Source organism: Ictalurus punctatus, chromosome 9, assembly GCF_001660625.3.
Source record: "Ictalurus punctatus breed USDA103 chromosome 9, Coco_2.0, whole genome shotgun sequence".
Taxonomy (NCBI): Eukaryota; Metazoa; Chordata; class Actinopteri; order Siluriformes; family Ictaluridae; genus Ictalurus; species Ictalurus punctatus.
This window is the reverse complement of record NC_030424.2, coordinates 20,212,038-20,229,710: the sequence shown is the minus strand read 5'-3', so window position 1 is coordinate 20,229,710 and position 17,673 is coordinate 20,212,038. Positions and strand designations below refer to the sequence as shown.

At 38.1% G+C, this 17,673-nt stretch overlaps 2 protein-coding genes across 2 annotated transcripts; both read left to right on the top strand.

The window, feature by feature from the left end:
• Positions 1-296: 296 nt before the first annotated feature.
• cga (glycoprotein hormones, alpha polypeptide) lies at positions 297-1,279 on the top strand. Its single transcript, NM_001200078.1, is given in 4 exon segments — positions 297-308; positions 417-520; positions 656-843; positions 940-1,279. Coding segments are annotated over 3 exon segments (351 nt in total). The 5' UTR covers positions 297-308; positions 417-432; the 3' UTR covers positions 1,015-1,279.
• Positions 1,280-2,006: 727 nt separating this feature from the next.
• Positions 2,007-14,370, top strand: znf292a (zinc finger protein 292a). The gene is made up of 8 exons (XM_017475925.3): positions 2,007-2,201; positions 5,129-5,283; positions 5,376-5,454; positions 5,804-5,939; positions 6,083-6,285; positions 6,620-6,756; positions 7,206-7,344; positions 7,460-14,370. The coding sequence occupies exons 1-8, from the start codon at positions 2,052-2,054 to the stop codon at positions 13,937-13,939; spliced, it is 7,479 nt and encodes a 2,492-aa protein (XP_017331414.2). The 5' UTR covers positions 2,007-2,051; the 3' UTR covers positions 13,940-14,370.
• Positions 14,371-17,673: the final 3,303 nt, after the last annotated feature.

Genomic DNA, 17,673 nt, shown 5'->3' with positions numbered 1-17,673 from the left:
ACCAAGAACAGTGGCTTGGATACACTGCTGTATTCTACTAGATTATGTGGTCTTTAATAATGTTTAGTGTAATCCATACCTGTATTATCAAACCCAGGTATTGTTTACAACAGTGCATATTAAATTTTTCCTTTCATTCATTTAATGGACTATAAGGTCAGATAAAGGCTGGTGAGTCATACCAAGAATTAACTGAGGCGAGAACTTCTGGAGTTTTAATCAGTAGGTGTGGTTAAACGAGACTATAAAACCCATGAGCTGCACTGATGACCGATGAACTGGTGAGTTTTTGGTGTGAAGAAGAGAAGGTAGTATTTCTAAATGATTAACTCTCATTGGAATTTTATAATGATGAATAGCTAATTGTGACTGCATTAAATAGAAGTCATTTGTAATGCATATATTTTGTTTTGCAGACTGTCTGTAGTTAGGATGATTCTGATTCTTAAATACACTGGAGCGACAATCATTTTACTGTCTGTCCTAATTGAAATTGGACAACTTTTTCCAAACAATGACTGTAAGTTAATTCCTTTATTTTGCAGCACAATAATGAATCTAAAACAATATCAGAGCAAACAGAGGTTCAGTAACTGATCAACTACTATGCATTTATCTTGATAACTACTATTGTTTCTGCTTATTGTTTGAAAAGTTGGCTGTGAAGAGTGCAAACTCAAGGAGAACAATATTTTCTCAAAACCCGGAGCTCCTGTGTATCAGTGCATGGGATGCTGCTTTTCCAGAGCTTACCCGACTCCTTTGCGGTCCAAGAAAACTATGCTGGTCCCAAAGAATATCACATCTGAAGCCACGTGTTGTGTTGCCAAAGAGGTTAAAAGGGTAAGATAATTAAAATCAGAACATTACACTTGATAAAAACATTTGTTATAAAATGTTACAGGTTTCACTGATATTCTCCTTTTTCTGTTCCCACAGGTTATTGTTAATGATGTAAAGCTAATGAATCACACAGACTGCCATTGCAGCACTTGTTACTATCATAAATTTTAGATATCATGACTTCAAAACAAACATGTTTGATTAGTGTGTTAAAGAAATCCCTTGAACTCAAGTTACACAGCAAGAAAAAAAATTACACCTTTGCTCATATGTATGCTAAATTTTCTGTGCTTAACGTTTGTTACTAAACTGTAATGCTCATCTTGTTTTTTAGATAACTAAAACAAACTAAGTGTAATTTGTCAAATGTGCCTTTAAAATAAAGCATATGCTGCAACTATGTATCAATCAATCAATCAATAAATCAATCAATCTATCTATCTATCTCTTTATTATTTATTCTAGTCATCCATATTATAATGTGACTAGTATTTTATCTTTTAAAATGATTATATATAGTATTATACAAAGTACCTAACAAACACATACTAAAAAGAAAATTAAACTATTGTAGAGAAGCAGAATTTTAAGGCACTCATTAGCCAGTAAATCACACACTAGTTAAAGAGATAAAAACAGGCAAATTGGTTCCAGTTTTGGGGCAGTAGTGTGTCAGTGATTAAGGCTTCGGGATACAGATCAGAAGACCCTGAGTTAATCCCTGGCAATGCCAAACTGCCCCTGATGGACCCTTGCACAAGGCCCTTAATCCTCTCTGATCAAGAGATGCTGTATCATGACAGACCTTGCACACTGACCACAGCTTCCTAACAAAACAGGGACATGCGAATTAAAGGATGTCACTATACTGTACATGATAAAGTCTAAGGCTCACTTATTCTTCTTATGTTACACTAAAACAACGTTTACATGCTGCATGGTCTTATTGACACTTTATACAACAACTGACAGAAAAAAAGCATATTTTAAAAATCTATTTTCCTTAAGTCCATTAAGTCATAAGGTCTGTCACACCTAAAAGAGTACAAGCGCTCACGTAAAAAAAAAAAAAAAAAAAAAAAGGCGTCGAGCACGCAGTGCGCGCGCGCGACGCGGATCGCGAGAGCAGGCCCTAGCGGGCGGGAGCGCGCGGCGCAGATCGCGAGAGCAGGCCCTAGCGGGCGCGCGCAGCCGTGATTGTTGTGAAGATGGCGGAGGAGGAGGCTGAGAAAGAATACAACAGAAGAGAAGAAACCGTGGCCCTGAGAAAACGATTCCAGGAATTAACTACGGTGTTACGAGACAGCGCAGACTCGGCGTTAGACGCCTCCGCTAACTTCTGCCACGAATTTTGCCAGGTTTGAGCTTTCCTGTGATTTTGCCAGCTCGGTTTTGAGGCAGATTGGTGGTGGAGTTGCACGTCTCCATCATCGCAGAGAACGGGTTAGCTTGGATGGCTAATTCCGTTAGCGCTGTCCTGCAGACTGTCGGTTCGTTGACCGGCTAGGTGAAAATACACAGCAGTTGAACACTCCACAGCGTGCTTTTTTAGTTAAATCTCGAAAAGATCGCATTTATACAAAGCGGTTGTTTTAATAGAGGTATAGGGTTTCACATTGTTGTATTTTTGTTGCAAAAGTAGCAGGTATGTTGTAGTCTGCCAAGCCCCCCCTCCCTCTCCGTCTCCCCCCCTCTGATAGCTACTCGGCTAAGTGGCTAGCTGGCTAGCTTTTTGTGGCACCTTAACGCTTAATTGCATTGATAATAAGGGAGGGTCTCGACCTAAAATGCGGTCATCCACACAAGCATCTGTACTACGACGCTAATGCTAAACGTTTCGATGTTATTTGTGAGATCAGTAAACACAATTTGCAATGAAATGAAATGAAATCAGTTCATAAATGCTACTTCTGCAGTTTCAAGAGCTGCCACAGAGCCCGTGCATGAAATTAATGGCAAACGTTGTAGTTGCATGTTTTTCTTCCTCTCCATTTTATTCCTTCGATTTGACGTGTGTTTTTTCCCACCTAGACGTAACTAGATAGAAATAAATAGATAGAAATGCTGTGTGATTGTTAATGGATGCAATGAGCATATGGTTAAAATTAAGATGGCAGTAGCTAACTAGCTGATCAATGCTGACTTGCAGTGGTGAAAACAGATTTTTATTGGAATTGGGTCGAGCTGGTCAGAGAATTGGGGCTGGGCAATATGGAGGCAAAGACCTAGTGTTACAAGCAAGCAAACACATACATACGTCTGAGTGAGGAAGCTTAAAGGATATTACAGGAATTTATTTTATATACACGTACAGACTGGGACACTGAAAAATCCATGGTATGATAATTTGATCATTTGACAACTCCTAGAGCCCCACCCCAGCCCTGTTTTAAAAAAAAAAGAAGTAATTAAATAAATAAATTATTGAATAAACTCTGCAGCTCAGTAGTCCCCCGAGTGTCGACCTCCCCCTTCTCTCTGAGGTTCATATCCAGTTTTTTTTTGTTTGTTTGTTTTAAACAAAATCCATGATGATAGCTGTGGAATGCATTAAGTAGCAAACTTTTGGAGGTACTCTCAAATTTAAAATGTTCGGATTTTCTCGAACATTTACCTGGCTTTATTTCAGGGTAAACGTTTAACTTTCAGCTGACTGTCTAGTTAATAAACGTAGTGGGATACTGGTAAACCTACTGTGTTAAGATGTTAAGACGTTTCTTGTTTGAAAATAAATCTGAGCTCCAGTTTTGCCCAGTGTGAAATCTCTGATCGGTTTCCTTCTTCAATTCCCATGAAATTTGTTTGCAAATACTATCATCTTCCGAGTGATTAAGACACAAGCTAGCAGAGAAGGTAACATGGTAGACATTTTTTTTAACAGTAAGATTGGAAAAATGATTTATGATTTCATTTGCATCATAGCCAATAATTTTGAAAGATGGCTGTTAGTTAATGGTTTTTCTAGTTTAACAGTCTGGCTAAACTATTTAACTGATCGCTTTAACTACTACACGAGACCATATGTTTGGGTTAATTTAATTTTGTGGAAGGTCGGTGACATTAAGTGCCACAGGTTTCAGATATTAAGTCGAATACCCACAAAATTCTATTTAAAAAAATGAAAGTAAAGTCTATGAATGAATCTTTAAAATAAATCTCTGCGTGTAGTTTGCTTGTAACATTTTGCCGGAGTTACAAGTGTTGCATTTTGCTTACATCACATTTTCAAACAGGACAGCATAAAAAGGCATATATCACTGTAATGACAATTGAATGGCAAAACCATTCAGTTAAGGGAACGATCAAGCTTCATTACTGCAATGCAAAAATACAGTTTTTTCTGAGGGGTAAAAAGGAGGTTACATTTCTGTAAAAAATACTTAACATTTAAAGGACATGCACAATTTAAAAAAAAAACTTTTTATAATGTAACCTTATCAGTGTATCACAAAGTAACAGTTTATGGTGATTTCAGGTTTTCTCATCAAAAAGTATTATTGTAAGCATTTATACAGTGTGGTCTGTAAGCGGTTGGTCAGTGACCCAATTTTTATTTTTTTTTGGCTCTGTACTCCAGCACAATGGCTTTGAGCTAATATAGTGACCAAGGGTAACATTTAAAATATCATTTGTAATTTGTCGAGTGAAACTATTGGGAACACACTGTTGTTTTTTTTTATACATGGACCTAAAGGCAGTAGTGTCTGTTTTGTTTTTGTTTTTTTTGTTTTTTTGTGTGCAAATTATAGCTTTTTTCAACATGCTTTATATAAGACACATTTCCGTGTTATCAGATGACTGTGTATGTGTGCAAGGAATCAATTATTTGACCTGCACATGTTCTCATTGCTAAATTCATTAGGATTATATGTAGTTATTACATCATTAAGAAATCACATGGCACATCTGCCTTTTTCTCTGTTGATCTGTTTTTGTGATGATGCCAAGCAAACTCAACAGAACAGATACTTCCAAATAAATTGATTAATTCAGTACCTGGACAGTAAAGTGTGGTAGTCTATTCCCCTTTAAAAACAAACTAAAGCAAAAAAATTCCCATGAAAATATTTCCATGGACCGTCTACCTCGAAACCCTTTTCATTAACCATTTTAGAAATCTGCGATATTGGTTTGTGTGTAAAGTGCATATGAAATAAAACGGAAGAAATACGCAAATTACAGACTTTCCAGCAACTTGACTGATCCTGTACCAGATTCTGACAAACTGAAGATTGTTATTTATGGGATGCTACAATAGAGTACATTTCCTCCCCTGTGTTAACAGATACTTGTGGAACATGGAGGCCAATGGAAGTCAGAGGAAGATCCATTGCCTTTGCTGGAGATGTACACAGTGGCTATACTGTGCTTTGCCGAGGCCACCCCCTTTCTTTTTCCAGAATGTGAACATGTCACGGTTGTCCTTGAGAAGTTAGCTTTGTGAGTAGAAGTAACCTAAATATGATGGGTGTGTTACTGTAGATGACATTAGTAAATACAGTCGTTTCAATTGAAAAATGAATGTATTTTAGGAGTTGTCTGGATTTTCTGCTCTCACTCTCTGAGAATGTACCGAGTGCCCTGTGGGAGGAATTTCAGTCTTCTGTCAAGGTTAGAAAATATTTATTTGCTTCACTTGACATTTATTATTATTTTATAGCCGAGGTAATCCACATCATTGCTCTGTAGAAAAAGATGCTAAATGGGGCAAAGCACTAGATGATTTTTTTTATTCACTTTATAACTTTTTGAATTGTAAAGAAATTTTAAAGTAACTATGAAAAACATGGAGTTAATAATTAAATAAATGCAGCTGTGCTTTACTCGAGATTTGTAGATTTTTTTTTTGCGGTAGTGATACGAAACATAATTTTCATTAGTTACACTTGCAAATTCTTATTACATGGCAAGAATTTTAAAGGATGCAAATTTTCTCACCTCTCTATCATCATTCTCACAGGTGGCTCATGGTATTCTTCAGGGCAATGGGAATCTGCAGCTTAGTACACTGCTGGCTCTAGCTAATGAAACTGGGATTTGGACCAACACCACTCTGTGTCACATTCTATCAAACAACATGCCTGATGTTGAAAAAGGTAAAATGCATTCTGGTGTACTTTGTATTGTTATATTGACTTTGTGGAAGAATGAGTGGTTCTGTTAGCAGTTAGGGGCTTATTTATTTATTTATTACATGTTCATCTTATATTTATGTACTTTGTAATTTGTTTGTTAACAGTTCATGAGCTCCTAGCTCGGGAAGGACCTACATTGCTTGATATGCGTATAAAGCACCTTATCAAACAGAAGTGTGTGGAAAAAGCTGCAGTGCTTGCAAAAACATGTGCAGAGTTTCCCGAATTTGGTGGAAAGAAGAATTTCAAGCAGAATTACCTTGTATGTCTGTGTGAGACAGTGTCCCAACAAGAACTCATGCAAGAGGTGAGTATTAAAAAATAAATAAATAAATAAATTAAATGCCTAATATGGATTTTTTTTTAAGCTGGGGAACAAATTTAGTAATTGTTTGCTTAATTCCAAATTACTTTGAAAAGTAATGAATTCTCACATACATGTAGAACATTGGAAAGCTTTTTGTTCTTTACATAGAATTCGTATATGTGAAGTAAATGTAGATATGCGCACACAGTCAAATATGAATTAATTCAAATGTAAATGTAGAATTGAAAAGTTTTTGTAGGTATCACACATTAAGCATTTCCAAAAAATGCAGTTGTTTTTAAGTCATGTAATGTTTTCCAATTTTCTGTTTCAGATAAAGGAGATTGATTGCAAAGATGCTTTGGATATGATTTGTAACTTAGAGTCTGAGGAAAATGAAAAAGGTGCCCTGAGCCTTTGCACCGCTTTTTTCAAGCGCCAGCTTCTCCAAGGGGATGTTTATTGTGCCTGGTATGGCCCTTTTTAAGTTTTAATAAATGTTTTCTGCCTGTGGATAGCATGTTGTATGCAACCATTCTGTGTGTGAAGGATATTTATGGGTCTTCCTATTCCAACACCCTATTATTAATAGTGTGAAGAACTTTTCAGTGATTCATTAGCTGAATTATTTAAAATTACTTATATTTTACATATAATATTTGAAGTCAGGTTTGAGAGGGTTTCTGTGTTACTAAATCATTGAAAGGTATATTTATTGTCTCTTATTTGTAAAATAAGAGAAAAGAAAATTGCATTGACTGTGGATATTTTGCATGTGGCTCTTCACAAGTACCTGACTGAACACTACTTAATGATATATTGTGACTAACATGCATTCATTTTTGTGTTTCTTTGATAATTGACTTTGACTGTATTTCAAGAAGACAAGTTGAGTTCAGTTGTTTTAATTTAATTTGCAGGGAACTAACACTGTTTTGGAGTAAGCTTCTGATACGTCTTGAATCAGCACAGGCCTTTATGGATCAATGTAGACTGTTAGCACAACTCTCTGGCAGTGTTTACCATATTCTTCTCCTCATCAAAGTTATCCAAGCAGAGGTAAGCCTTCATTTGTGCTAATAAACTAAATCAAGAATATTCACTTGGATGTAATATCACACATCAAAGTAATATTATATATGTCTTTTTTTATTTTTATTTATTTTTTATATAGGTTCAGAACGAAGGACTTCCAGTATGCATTGAAATGTGCATTCAAGCTCTAAAAATAGGAGTGAGTGACAGTGAAGACTGCAACACAACTATCTGCAAAACTATCTCCTGCTTGTTACCCTTAGACTTGGAAGTGAAGCGGGCCTGCCAGTTAACAGAGTTTCTTGTTAAGCCCACTGTGGATTCCTACTATGCGGTTGAAACCCTCTTCAATGAACCTGACCAGAAACTTGAGGAGGAGAGTCTCCCGATTCCAAATTCACTACGCTGTGATTTGTTATTGGCCTTGAAGACACAGTGGCCTTTTGACCCCGAGTTCTGGGACTGGAAAACTCTGAAGCGCCATTGCCTTGGTCTGATGGGGGAGGAAGCATCTATTGTGTCCTCCATTGACAAATTGAATGACAGTGAGGAAAACGAAGGGCTACTGGATGCTGATGATAATGATTTCAAACATCTGGACTTTACCCTTAGTCCAACAAGTGAGGCTAGTTGTGTTGAAGCTGAGAGAAAGAAAAAAAGGGAAATGAAAAAATTGAGAGAAAAGGGATTCGTGTCTGCAAGATTCCGCAACTGGCAAGCTTATATGCAGTATTGTGTATTGTGCGATAAGGAGTTCCTTGGCCACAGGATAGTGAAGCATGCACTGAAGCATGTCCAAGATGGTATTTTCCGTTGTCCAATATGTACGAAGACATTTGAGACAAGAGCAGTTCTTGAGCCTCATGTAGCATCACACGTGAAAGAGTCTTGCAAAGAACGGCTTGCTGCTATGAACGCTAAAGACAAAAAATTGAGTTCTGCCGAACCCTTGTTGACTGATGGTAAACAAGACTACAGCCAGTCGGCTGTAAAGCTTGGCCAGAATGTGTGCCCTACTGTTGTAGGAACTTCAAACACTAATTCTAGCACTGCTGGAAATGTTAAACCTAAACTATCCTCTCCAAAGCGAGGGAACCCCGTACGTGATGTTGAAAACACTGAAGATTGTTCTTGTCCTGTTACAAGCTGTCAGAAGGTATTCAAGTACTTCAGAAATTTGGTCGCACATGTTAAAGCTCACAAAAATGAAGAGGAGGCTACACATTTTCTTGAAGTACAAAGCCAGAAAGCAATTTGCCAGTATTGCCGTCGTCAGTTCGTTAATATGACTCATTTAAATGATCACTTGCAGATGCATTGTGGCGAAAAACCGTATTTCTGCATTCAGCTGGGATGCAAATGCAGCTTTAACTCGCATGCTGAACTTCTCATGCACAGAAAGGTGCATTCAGAATTCCAGGCACAGTGTATGTTTCCAAACTGTGGGAGAGTGTTCAGTGAAGCTTACTTACTCTATGATCATGAAGCACAGCACTACATCACATTCACTTGCAAAAGTGATAATTGTGGCAAGATATTTTACTCTCTGTCTCAGCTGAATTTACATCAGAAAGAGCACACGAAGTCAGAGTTTGCTGAAGTTGAGGGCCCAAGTCTTGAAAGTGAGACAGAGACCCAGAGTCCTTTGAACGTAATACAGGCGTCAAACCAAGTTGCTGATGTTCCACAAGATTCTAGTCCACAGAACATGAAACAAACTGTTGAGAACATGCTAAACTCTACTCACGGCTCTGTAGAGGAGCCTGATTGCTCTTTATCTTACGCAAGTGAATCATCAGTCACACATGACCAGTCACCAGCTAGGGACCCTTCTGTTGCACAGACTAATGAGGCAACTAAGACTCTAAACACAGCTTGTGTGACACAGCCTGGCGTTGACTCTCCAAAGCAGATTAATCTTCGATCATGTTATGTGAAACTGATGCCTATTCCAATCAAGTATGATAATTCTGTTTTCTTGAATGCTCTTAAGAGCTCTGACGCTATGACTCAGTCAATTTTGAAAGATAAGAAGCTATTTTGCATTACTTGTAAACAGCTCGCAACTGCTCCGAAGACGCCTGATTTACAAAATGGAACATCAACAAATGCATATGCACAGCCATGGACACAGGACAATCTGGAAAATGGAGAAGATAATCTCACTCACATCTGTCCGTTTGAGACATGCACGAGGAAATATAGCACTTCAAAAAGTTTGTCAAGACATGTTAAAAATGTGCATATCGAAGCTTTTGAGGAGTGGAAACTGTCAAGGAAGTACAAGAGGATTGCAGAAATTGCTGCAAGAAAATCTTGCTCTGACAATAAACTCTCAAATGTTCAGACTTCCAAAAAAAGAATAAAATCTTCTACAAGACCTATACCCCACCAGTATCCAGAAAACCAGCAGGTGAAGCTTCAGCCAGACTGTACAACTGCAGACCCTATTCCACATCTCTCTGCTCCTATAAACGCACAAACATTTGGTGCCAAATTTTGCCCTCAATTTGAAGGTGCGCCAAATGAAACTCCACTAAACGAAACTCCCTTACTGCAATCACAGATGGCTCAGTCCTGGACGTCCGCTTCATTTGATGGATACAATTCTGATTACTCTCTGCAGAATCACTTCCCTCCAATGATCATGCCTGATGGCTTACAGCAGTCTTATCCATTATACCTATCCCACACTGATCTATTGTCAGACAGAGACCTGGATTATGCTCCTTCCATATCTGATGATGGCAACACACTATCAACAGGAAACATGGATTCACACTCAAGTGTAATGAATGAAGCTTCTAAATATGTCTCAAGCTCTTTAAGGGTGTTGCATGCTCTTAACGGTGATCAGACATGTGAGATATCACAAATGGCATCAAGTGAAGAACTTGGATACATGCCAGTCAGACAAAACCATAACAGTGGTGTTCCGTCTGATGACAGTGATTTGCAATCTGTGTCAGAACAAAATTTCAATCCATATTTTTCGTCTTATCCAGCAGAGACATGTTCCACGTCAGTAGAACCTCTGTTAAAGCCAGAAAAAGAATACACAGTTAGTGATGCTAATCCACTGTTCACATCAGAAGGTAAAAGTCAACCCCATTTTGTATCGCGTATTTGCAAAGAAGAACCTGAATGTTTTTCTGTTTCAAATGCCAGTATTACAGCGATGGAAAATGAACAGAATAATGATTTACTCACACAAGAAATGTCACCAGTGACGAGTGAAGATGTTTCTTGTGGTGATAAGAGTGTGACAAGCCCTGGTGAAATCATGAAAATGAAGAAAATTAGATCATCAAAGAGGACTAAGTGGCCTGCAATAATAAAGGATGGAAAAGTAATTTGCTGCAGGTGCTACAGGGAGTTTACCAGCACCAAGTCTCTTGGAGGACACTTATCTAAGCGCTCTCAGTGCAAACCATTAGATGAAGTTGATCTAACTGCTGATTTGCCTACATCCTTTCTGGATTTTCTGAACGATCCAGATATTTCAACGCTCCCAATATCTCTTCAAAGAAATGACTTGCACGGCCAAGATCCCCAGTCAGTCCTACATCAGCAGTCAGAATCAAATGTCCTTAACAGTAGCAGCTTTACAGACATCCATAGCCCAAATTACAGTCTTCAAAATGGCCATCTGTCATCTGGAGACACATCTGAAAGTCCTTTCATAGCCCCTCAAAATCAGAGTGGAAGTTCATCTAGTGTGCCATCTTTGAAAATTCTTGATTTGCCTGAAACTGAAAGTAACTGTAAAGCTGAAATAACTTCTACACCTCCTGTAGAAGATGGCAACATTTTAGAAATTGAACGGGCATTACAACGCCTAGATTTAGTAGATGGACTCACCCAAGACACCTTAAAAGTTGGAACACCTGCCTTGCAAAATGTCATGGCTGTCCCTAAAACAACAACAACAACAACAACAACAACAACTAAGAGCTGTAATAAACCGAAAAGTCAGATAGAAAGTCATGATCTGAAGAACGTTCTCAAACCGTTCAGGTGTACTGAAGATGGCTGTGTCTATGGTGCAATGACAAAGGAAGCTTTATTTAAACACCTAGTCCGCGTACATGAATTCACTGAAGAAAAGGTAAATGAACTAAAGAGAAACCCAGACAGATTATCACCGTACATTTGTCACTTGTGCTCAAAGACATTTACCAGAACCACAGGCCTTAAAATCCACTATAAAAATGTACATCGTTTGTCAAGGGAGGATATATCTAAATTAAAAATTGGCAGGCAAGGCAGAAAGACAAAAGCATCTAACTCTGCATCAAAAGATGCAACTAAGAACCTGAGCAGTCCTCAGACAAAACACATTCCATCTGTGCAGTCAAATGTAACTTTCGGCATGTCCGGTACTAATATAAAGAGTGAACCAGCAGACTTTGCAGGAAAAAAGCAATGTATTAATCAAGTTGCCCTAATAAATAGTGTGATTAGTCCAGCTGCAGATATGGTACAGAAAAATCCTATTTTAATATCAGAAAAGGATTTAAAACCGCTGCAAGGTCCTTGTCATACTGCAGATAACCCGAGTATGCAGAGTTCAACAATAGCTGTTAATCAGGAACCAGTAGCTGGAAACTCTCTTCCTCTTGACCAACACTGTGTTTTGGAGCAAGCTGCCAATGTCTCATCCACACATGTTGGAGAAAGCATGACTGAACAAATTGACAAGTCAAAAAAGGCAAAACCTAAGGAGAGGTCTGAACACCTTAAAAAAGAGAAACCACACAAAAAGCTTGTGGCAAAACTTGAGTCTGTTGATGCAAATGATGAGGTTAGTTTGTACAGGCCATACCGATGTGTCCACGAGGGATGTGTAGCAGCTTTTTCTATACAGCAAAATCTTATCTTGCATTACAAGGCGATGCATCAATCAGAGATCTTAGACGAAGCAAATGAAAACGTCAGTGGTGAACATGGTGATGGCTCTGCTCGTGTCCATGAATTCAAATGTCAAGTGAAGGAATGTTCAAAGGTTGTCTCCAAAGTTACAAGTTTACTCAAGCATTATCTTTTGCTTCACAGATGCACATTAGAAAAAGCTAGTGCTTTGCTATCAGGTATTGAGGTAGGGAAATTTCAGTGTGATCAGTCAAAATGCTCTGCATATTTCACATGCCATCTGAAATACATTGATCACATTAAGAATGACCACAAAGCAATAAGAGTTTCTCCTGATGGAGATTTTGAAAGTGTTGACCTCACATTCAAGTGTGAATATGAGGGTTGTGACAGGGTCTATACCACAAAGTCAAATCTTCTACGACATTTCATGAAAAAACATCAAACAACGTTTGAAACCATTAAACAGAAACAAAAAAAGTCTGAGGCAGAAACTGAATCAGCAAAAACACTTGGTGCAAAGCCTAATGACGGGAAGGAGAATATTTCAAGTAACAAGATCAAACTGAAAAAGAAAAATTCAAAGAAAAAGGAGGAAAAAGCCCGTAACCACTGGACAAGCTTTGGAAAACCCTCTTTGAAGTCCATGGATGAGGCGTCTGCCATGTGCACTGGGCAGTTTCCTCTACAGTACCCATGTATGATTAAGGGCTGTGACTCGGTCTCAAGTACAGAGCGGAATATAGTTAAGCATTACACCACTCATGGTCTCACAGAACGCTACATTGAGAATCAGAGGAGCCATTTCATATTCTGTAAGAAGAACTCCCGATTAAGGAACAAAGAAGGGAGTAAATCAGATGAAATTTCATCAGACGCGACTGAAGTTGGAAAGGCTGATTCTGAAGCAAATACTGATCCTGCCCAAAAGGTGGATCCTCAGCAAAAGCTGGATCTTGCAGAAACAGTTGATCCCACCCAAACGACTGAACCCTCACAAAAGGCAGATCCTCAGCAAAATACTGAACCAACACAAACGGCTGATCCGTCACAAAAGGCAGATCCTCAGCAAAATACAGAACCAACACAAATGACTGATCCTCAGCAAAAGGCTGATCCTGTGAACTCCATGGTTAAATCCCAGGATCTAGAGCCTAAAAAAGGAGCTCCTCCTAAAACTGAACAACTGGCTTTTGTGAACTCTACATCCGAACCAGTACCAGTTAAACGCAAAAGAGGGCGGCCGCGAAAGTCCGAACAGACACTAAAAGTCAATCCAGAACGGAGACGAGGTCTTAGATTCAGCACTACAGATAGCAACCATGTCCCAAAAGTTTCAGGATCTACATCAAATTCTGCTGCCCATCACCAGGAGCAGACAGAGAGTGGAGTTGCACAAAAGCTTTTCAGTCCTTTAGGGTTGAAGGCATCAATACTTAAGTTATTTGAAGAGCCTCCATCTACAAATACCTTCAAGAGGAAATCAACTGAAAGTGATTGGACAGACAAGCCAATAAAACGAAAACAAAAAAATCTAAATGCTAATAGTATCTATAAACACTCAATGTTTCTGAAGAAAAGTGAGGACCAAAATATGGTTCATTTCAGAAATCCTCTCAAGCTAGAGTCGGTCAATAATGTTAAGATTGTTATGGATGGAAGTTTTTCCAATGGTGCTGATCTTTTGCTGAAACAACTTCAGGACATGCGGCCTACGGTCATCCTGAAAAAGTGGCTGTGCAGTTGATGACTGTCTTTGAGACTGATGTCTCTGTCTCTTTTCAGAGCTTTGCACTCAGGATTAGATAATGTTACATGCTGCAGACAGGTACATCAGCTAACAGTTGTCTGAGGTTTTTCAAGCATTTCATTTGATTTGGGAAGACTGAAAAAGACAGATTCTTATACAAAATATTGATTTTACATTTTGAGATACCATTATGTACATTAGGGTTTAAATGTTATGTAGAAACATATTTGTATTTATGAAGTCCTTTCTCTTTTAAAGCTTAGCATTTGCTAAATGTAATATTTTACACACATGCTGAAAAAATGTTTTGATATATCCCTATGGGACTTGTTTCTTTTTTAAGTATATATTTATTTTTTACTTCACTGTAGTGTATAGTAATGTATATGTCTTCCACACAATATTCAATAAAAGTAACCTGAATGCTTTCTGTACACAACAGTTGTTATTTATTTTTAAAAGATGCATGACCACAGCTAACTTTTATTGCAGTTACTTATTGGTATTATTTTGCTACAAGCCCACTTAAAGTATTATAAGTTTAGGCTTTTATATTTCTTTGGTGGCTGTAGTTGCATGTACTCAAGTTTAATTTCCCCCATTTTTGTTTCTTTGAACTAACGTGTCCATGATGATAATTTAAGCAAATATTTGAAGTATTTCACTCTTCTGTATAAGCACATGCAGCTCTTCGTTCTATATGTTAGTGACCATATTACCCACTCTTCACTTAAGAATAATCAAATAGGCAAACATTCAGCTACACTTAACACAGGGGCACTGCACCATCGCATGGCACCATTACACACACATCCATAATTTATTTTAGTCAATCCATCTACAATGCATGTTTTTGGGAGGTGGGAAGAATCTGGAGAACCAGGAGGAAACTTGTGGACATGGGGAAGAACATGTGAATCACAGACAGTAACCCAAACGCAGGCTCTAACTGGTGACCCTGGAGCTGTGAGTTGTCCATACTACCTGCTGCACCAGATTCTGAGAAAACAACCTAATTATTTTGAGTTCATAAAAATAACCTAAGCCTGAAAGTCATTCATGATTAAAATGAAATGTTAATTTAGGATATGGGTGTGGTATGTGCATACTCTTAGTACCACAAAACTACCATAAAAGAAACAGTTCTTACACGGCACGTTTCGTGGGATTAGCACATACATCGTAAGAGCACATAAATCTTGCACATTCCATTTGTTTATTTCAAGAAAACAAAGATTCATAATGTCAATGTGACTTCGTGATTTGCATATTTGCCTTGAACCTCTGGGTTTGGGCGTTTGAATCCTGCAACCTGCCTGATTGCTTAGAGATTTCATGTTCTCCCTGTGCTTTGGGGGTTTCCTCTGGGTTCTCTGGTTTCCTCCCCCAGTTCAAAGACAAACGTTGTAGGTTGATTGGCATTTCCAAATTGTTGGTAGAATGTGAATGGGTGTGAACGTCATTGTGCCCTGTGATCGCTTGGCACCCCGTCCAGGATGTCCCTTATTAGGCTCTCAGGGATTAAAGTTATCTGTGGTTATGACAGATCTGCATCAATTGGATTGCAGAGAAGCCATGTATCAGATTAGTGCAGATCCAAAGGAGTAATGTCAAAAAAGTGCTAGCTTGCCACCAATCAGAAGCTAGTCACAAGGCTGCTGTTTGTCAGGTGTGTCGCTAGGGCTAATCATTCGACTCGAGCCCCAAATGATTTTAGTCTAGCCCTGAATGTTTTTTTTTTTTTTTTGCCTGAAACTGCTTGGAAGTTTAGTGGAAATGTGATAGGAATTAAGTAAATGTTGGTGTTGTAAACTTAGTACTTATCCAACTGTATCCAAACTGCGATTACAATGAGCAAGATTATTGTTAATATAGATAGATAGAAAAGAAAAATATGAATAAATGTCGACAATTTAAATCATGAATAAAATCACCATTAAAAGGACCTGTCTGTGATATATGATAGAGGAGGGGTCAGAAACAAGATGGGACTGAATCAGGTAAGAAGAATTGAGAGATAGGCAAAAGAGGTGTGTAATTCCTCGTCAACACCCCATATTAAATTTTTAATATTCTTTGTCTCAGTACTGTGCCACTGTCCTTGTATTGCAACTTTACCTTCTCATCTAGTCCTTGAGAGTAAATGAATATGGCTTATAAATATGAATATATATGAATATGAACATATATAATTATGATAAAGTTACATAGAATTACTTTGTGTTACTTTTTGTTTATTAATAAACTAGATCTAGTGCATAAAAATTGTTCTTGCAAAACATGTTATCCCTGGGGAGAATACTTAAATAACTTAAAACAAAACATTCTTTGGTGTTATAAGGTAAATAAAAACATATGCACTGACAAGTTATTTAGATGGTTTATTATTTCCATGACTAAAAAGTGTGTTAAGCACTGCAAAAACTCAGTTTTATTTCATAGATTGAAAACAGCTTCGAAATTTTGCCAACTGTAATAGAAAAGCTGTTGGTCTCGTGTATTTAAATAAAGTGTCGGTTAAAGCAGAGGTTCCCAAACTTCCCAAATGGCATTAACATTTGACCGAGGCCCCCCTTTTGCAAGATGTCTTTAAAACACATTAAAAATACAGACTTCTGAATATATCCCGCTTTTTAAAAAAATAAAAAATTAATAATTACATCTTACATCGTTACAGTACATTAGGAATTGATTGTGTGTGTGTGTGGTTGTCTGAGAGTGACAAAGTATTTTTCACACCAAATTGTTGAGGCCCCCGGGCGCCCCCTGGCGGCCCCCAAGGGGACTGCAGCCCCCACTTTGAAAACCACTGCGTTAAAGGAACATGACTTAGCCTGAAAAAATGTTTTCAGACAGAAGATTTATTTATTTTTGCTTTAATCCCTGGGCTCCCCTGCGACCCCTCCATACTGTGTAGGATAAGCAAATGAATGGTATATCTCAGAAACAATGTTGATATAATCTTGAAAATTACACAAAGGAGAAATATGCTGCATATCCTCCCTAAGAGGCTGAATCTCCCCTTTAAAGCATACAGCCAAACAATATAAACTTTAAAACAAACAGCCATTGAAGCAGCTGAATATCACCAAAGCGCACAGCCAATCATAAGGCTATATGCCACCCTCGCGCAAGTATTGTAGTGATGTGTCATTCATTTTGAACGGATCTTTAATATGACTCGGGAACAACGAGTTGTCTCATTTTTGTGTTGACCGCGCATGCGCAGCAACATCCCCATTACATGATGAACGATTGACTCGAAACCGAAGACGCGAGAGGTGAACTAATCAGTTGTGTTTCTGAGGAACAGACTTGACAAATGTGACATGACAAAAGAAAGAAGGACTCGGATCGGGAAGTGAGGTGAACTAATAGACTACATAGCCTGAAGACTAAGCTAAGCTATTCATGAATCATTTCTGTTTCTCATAATTCGGCCTTGGTTGCATTAGCCTATAGTTTATACTCCAAATGTGATCAGTGTTTGTGTAAGTACTAGATTTGTTGAGGAATTTAACATGTAAACATTTTAATTATAATCTGCTGAAATGATTGAAATGACTAGAAAAAAGATTCACCCATTTTGCTGAACGAGATTTAAATATCCGAGTCAGTAAAATGGTCCGAACTTCCCATCACTAAAGTATAGGTCACTGCAGAACATAAGTGGGCATTTCCCAATCAGTGGGCATCTTCAGATCAGATAGGTCAGTGGTTTTCAAAGTGGG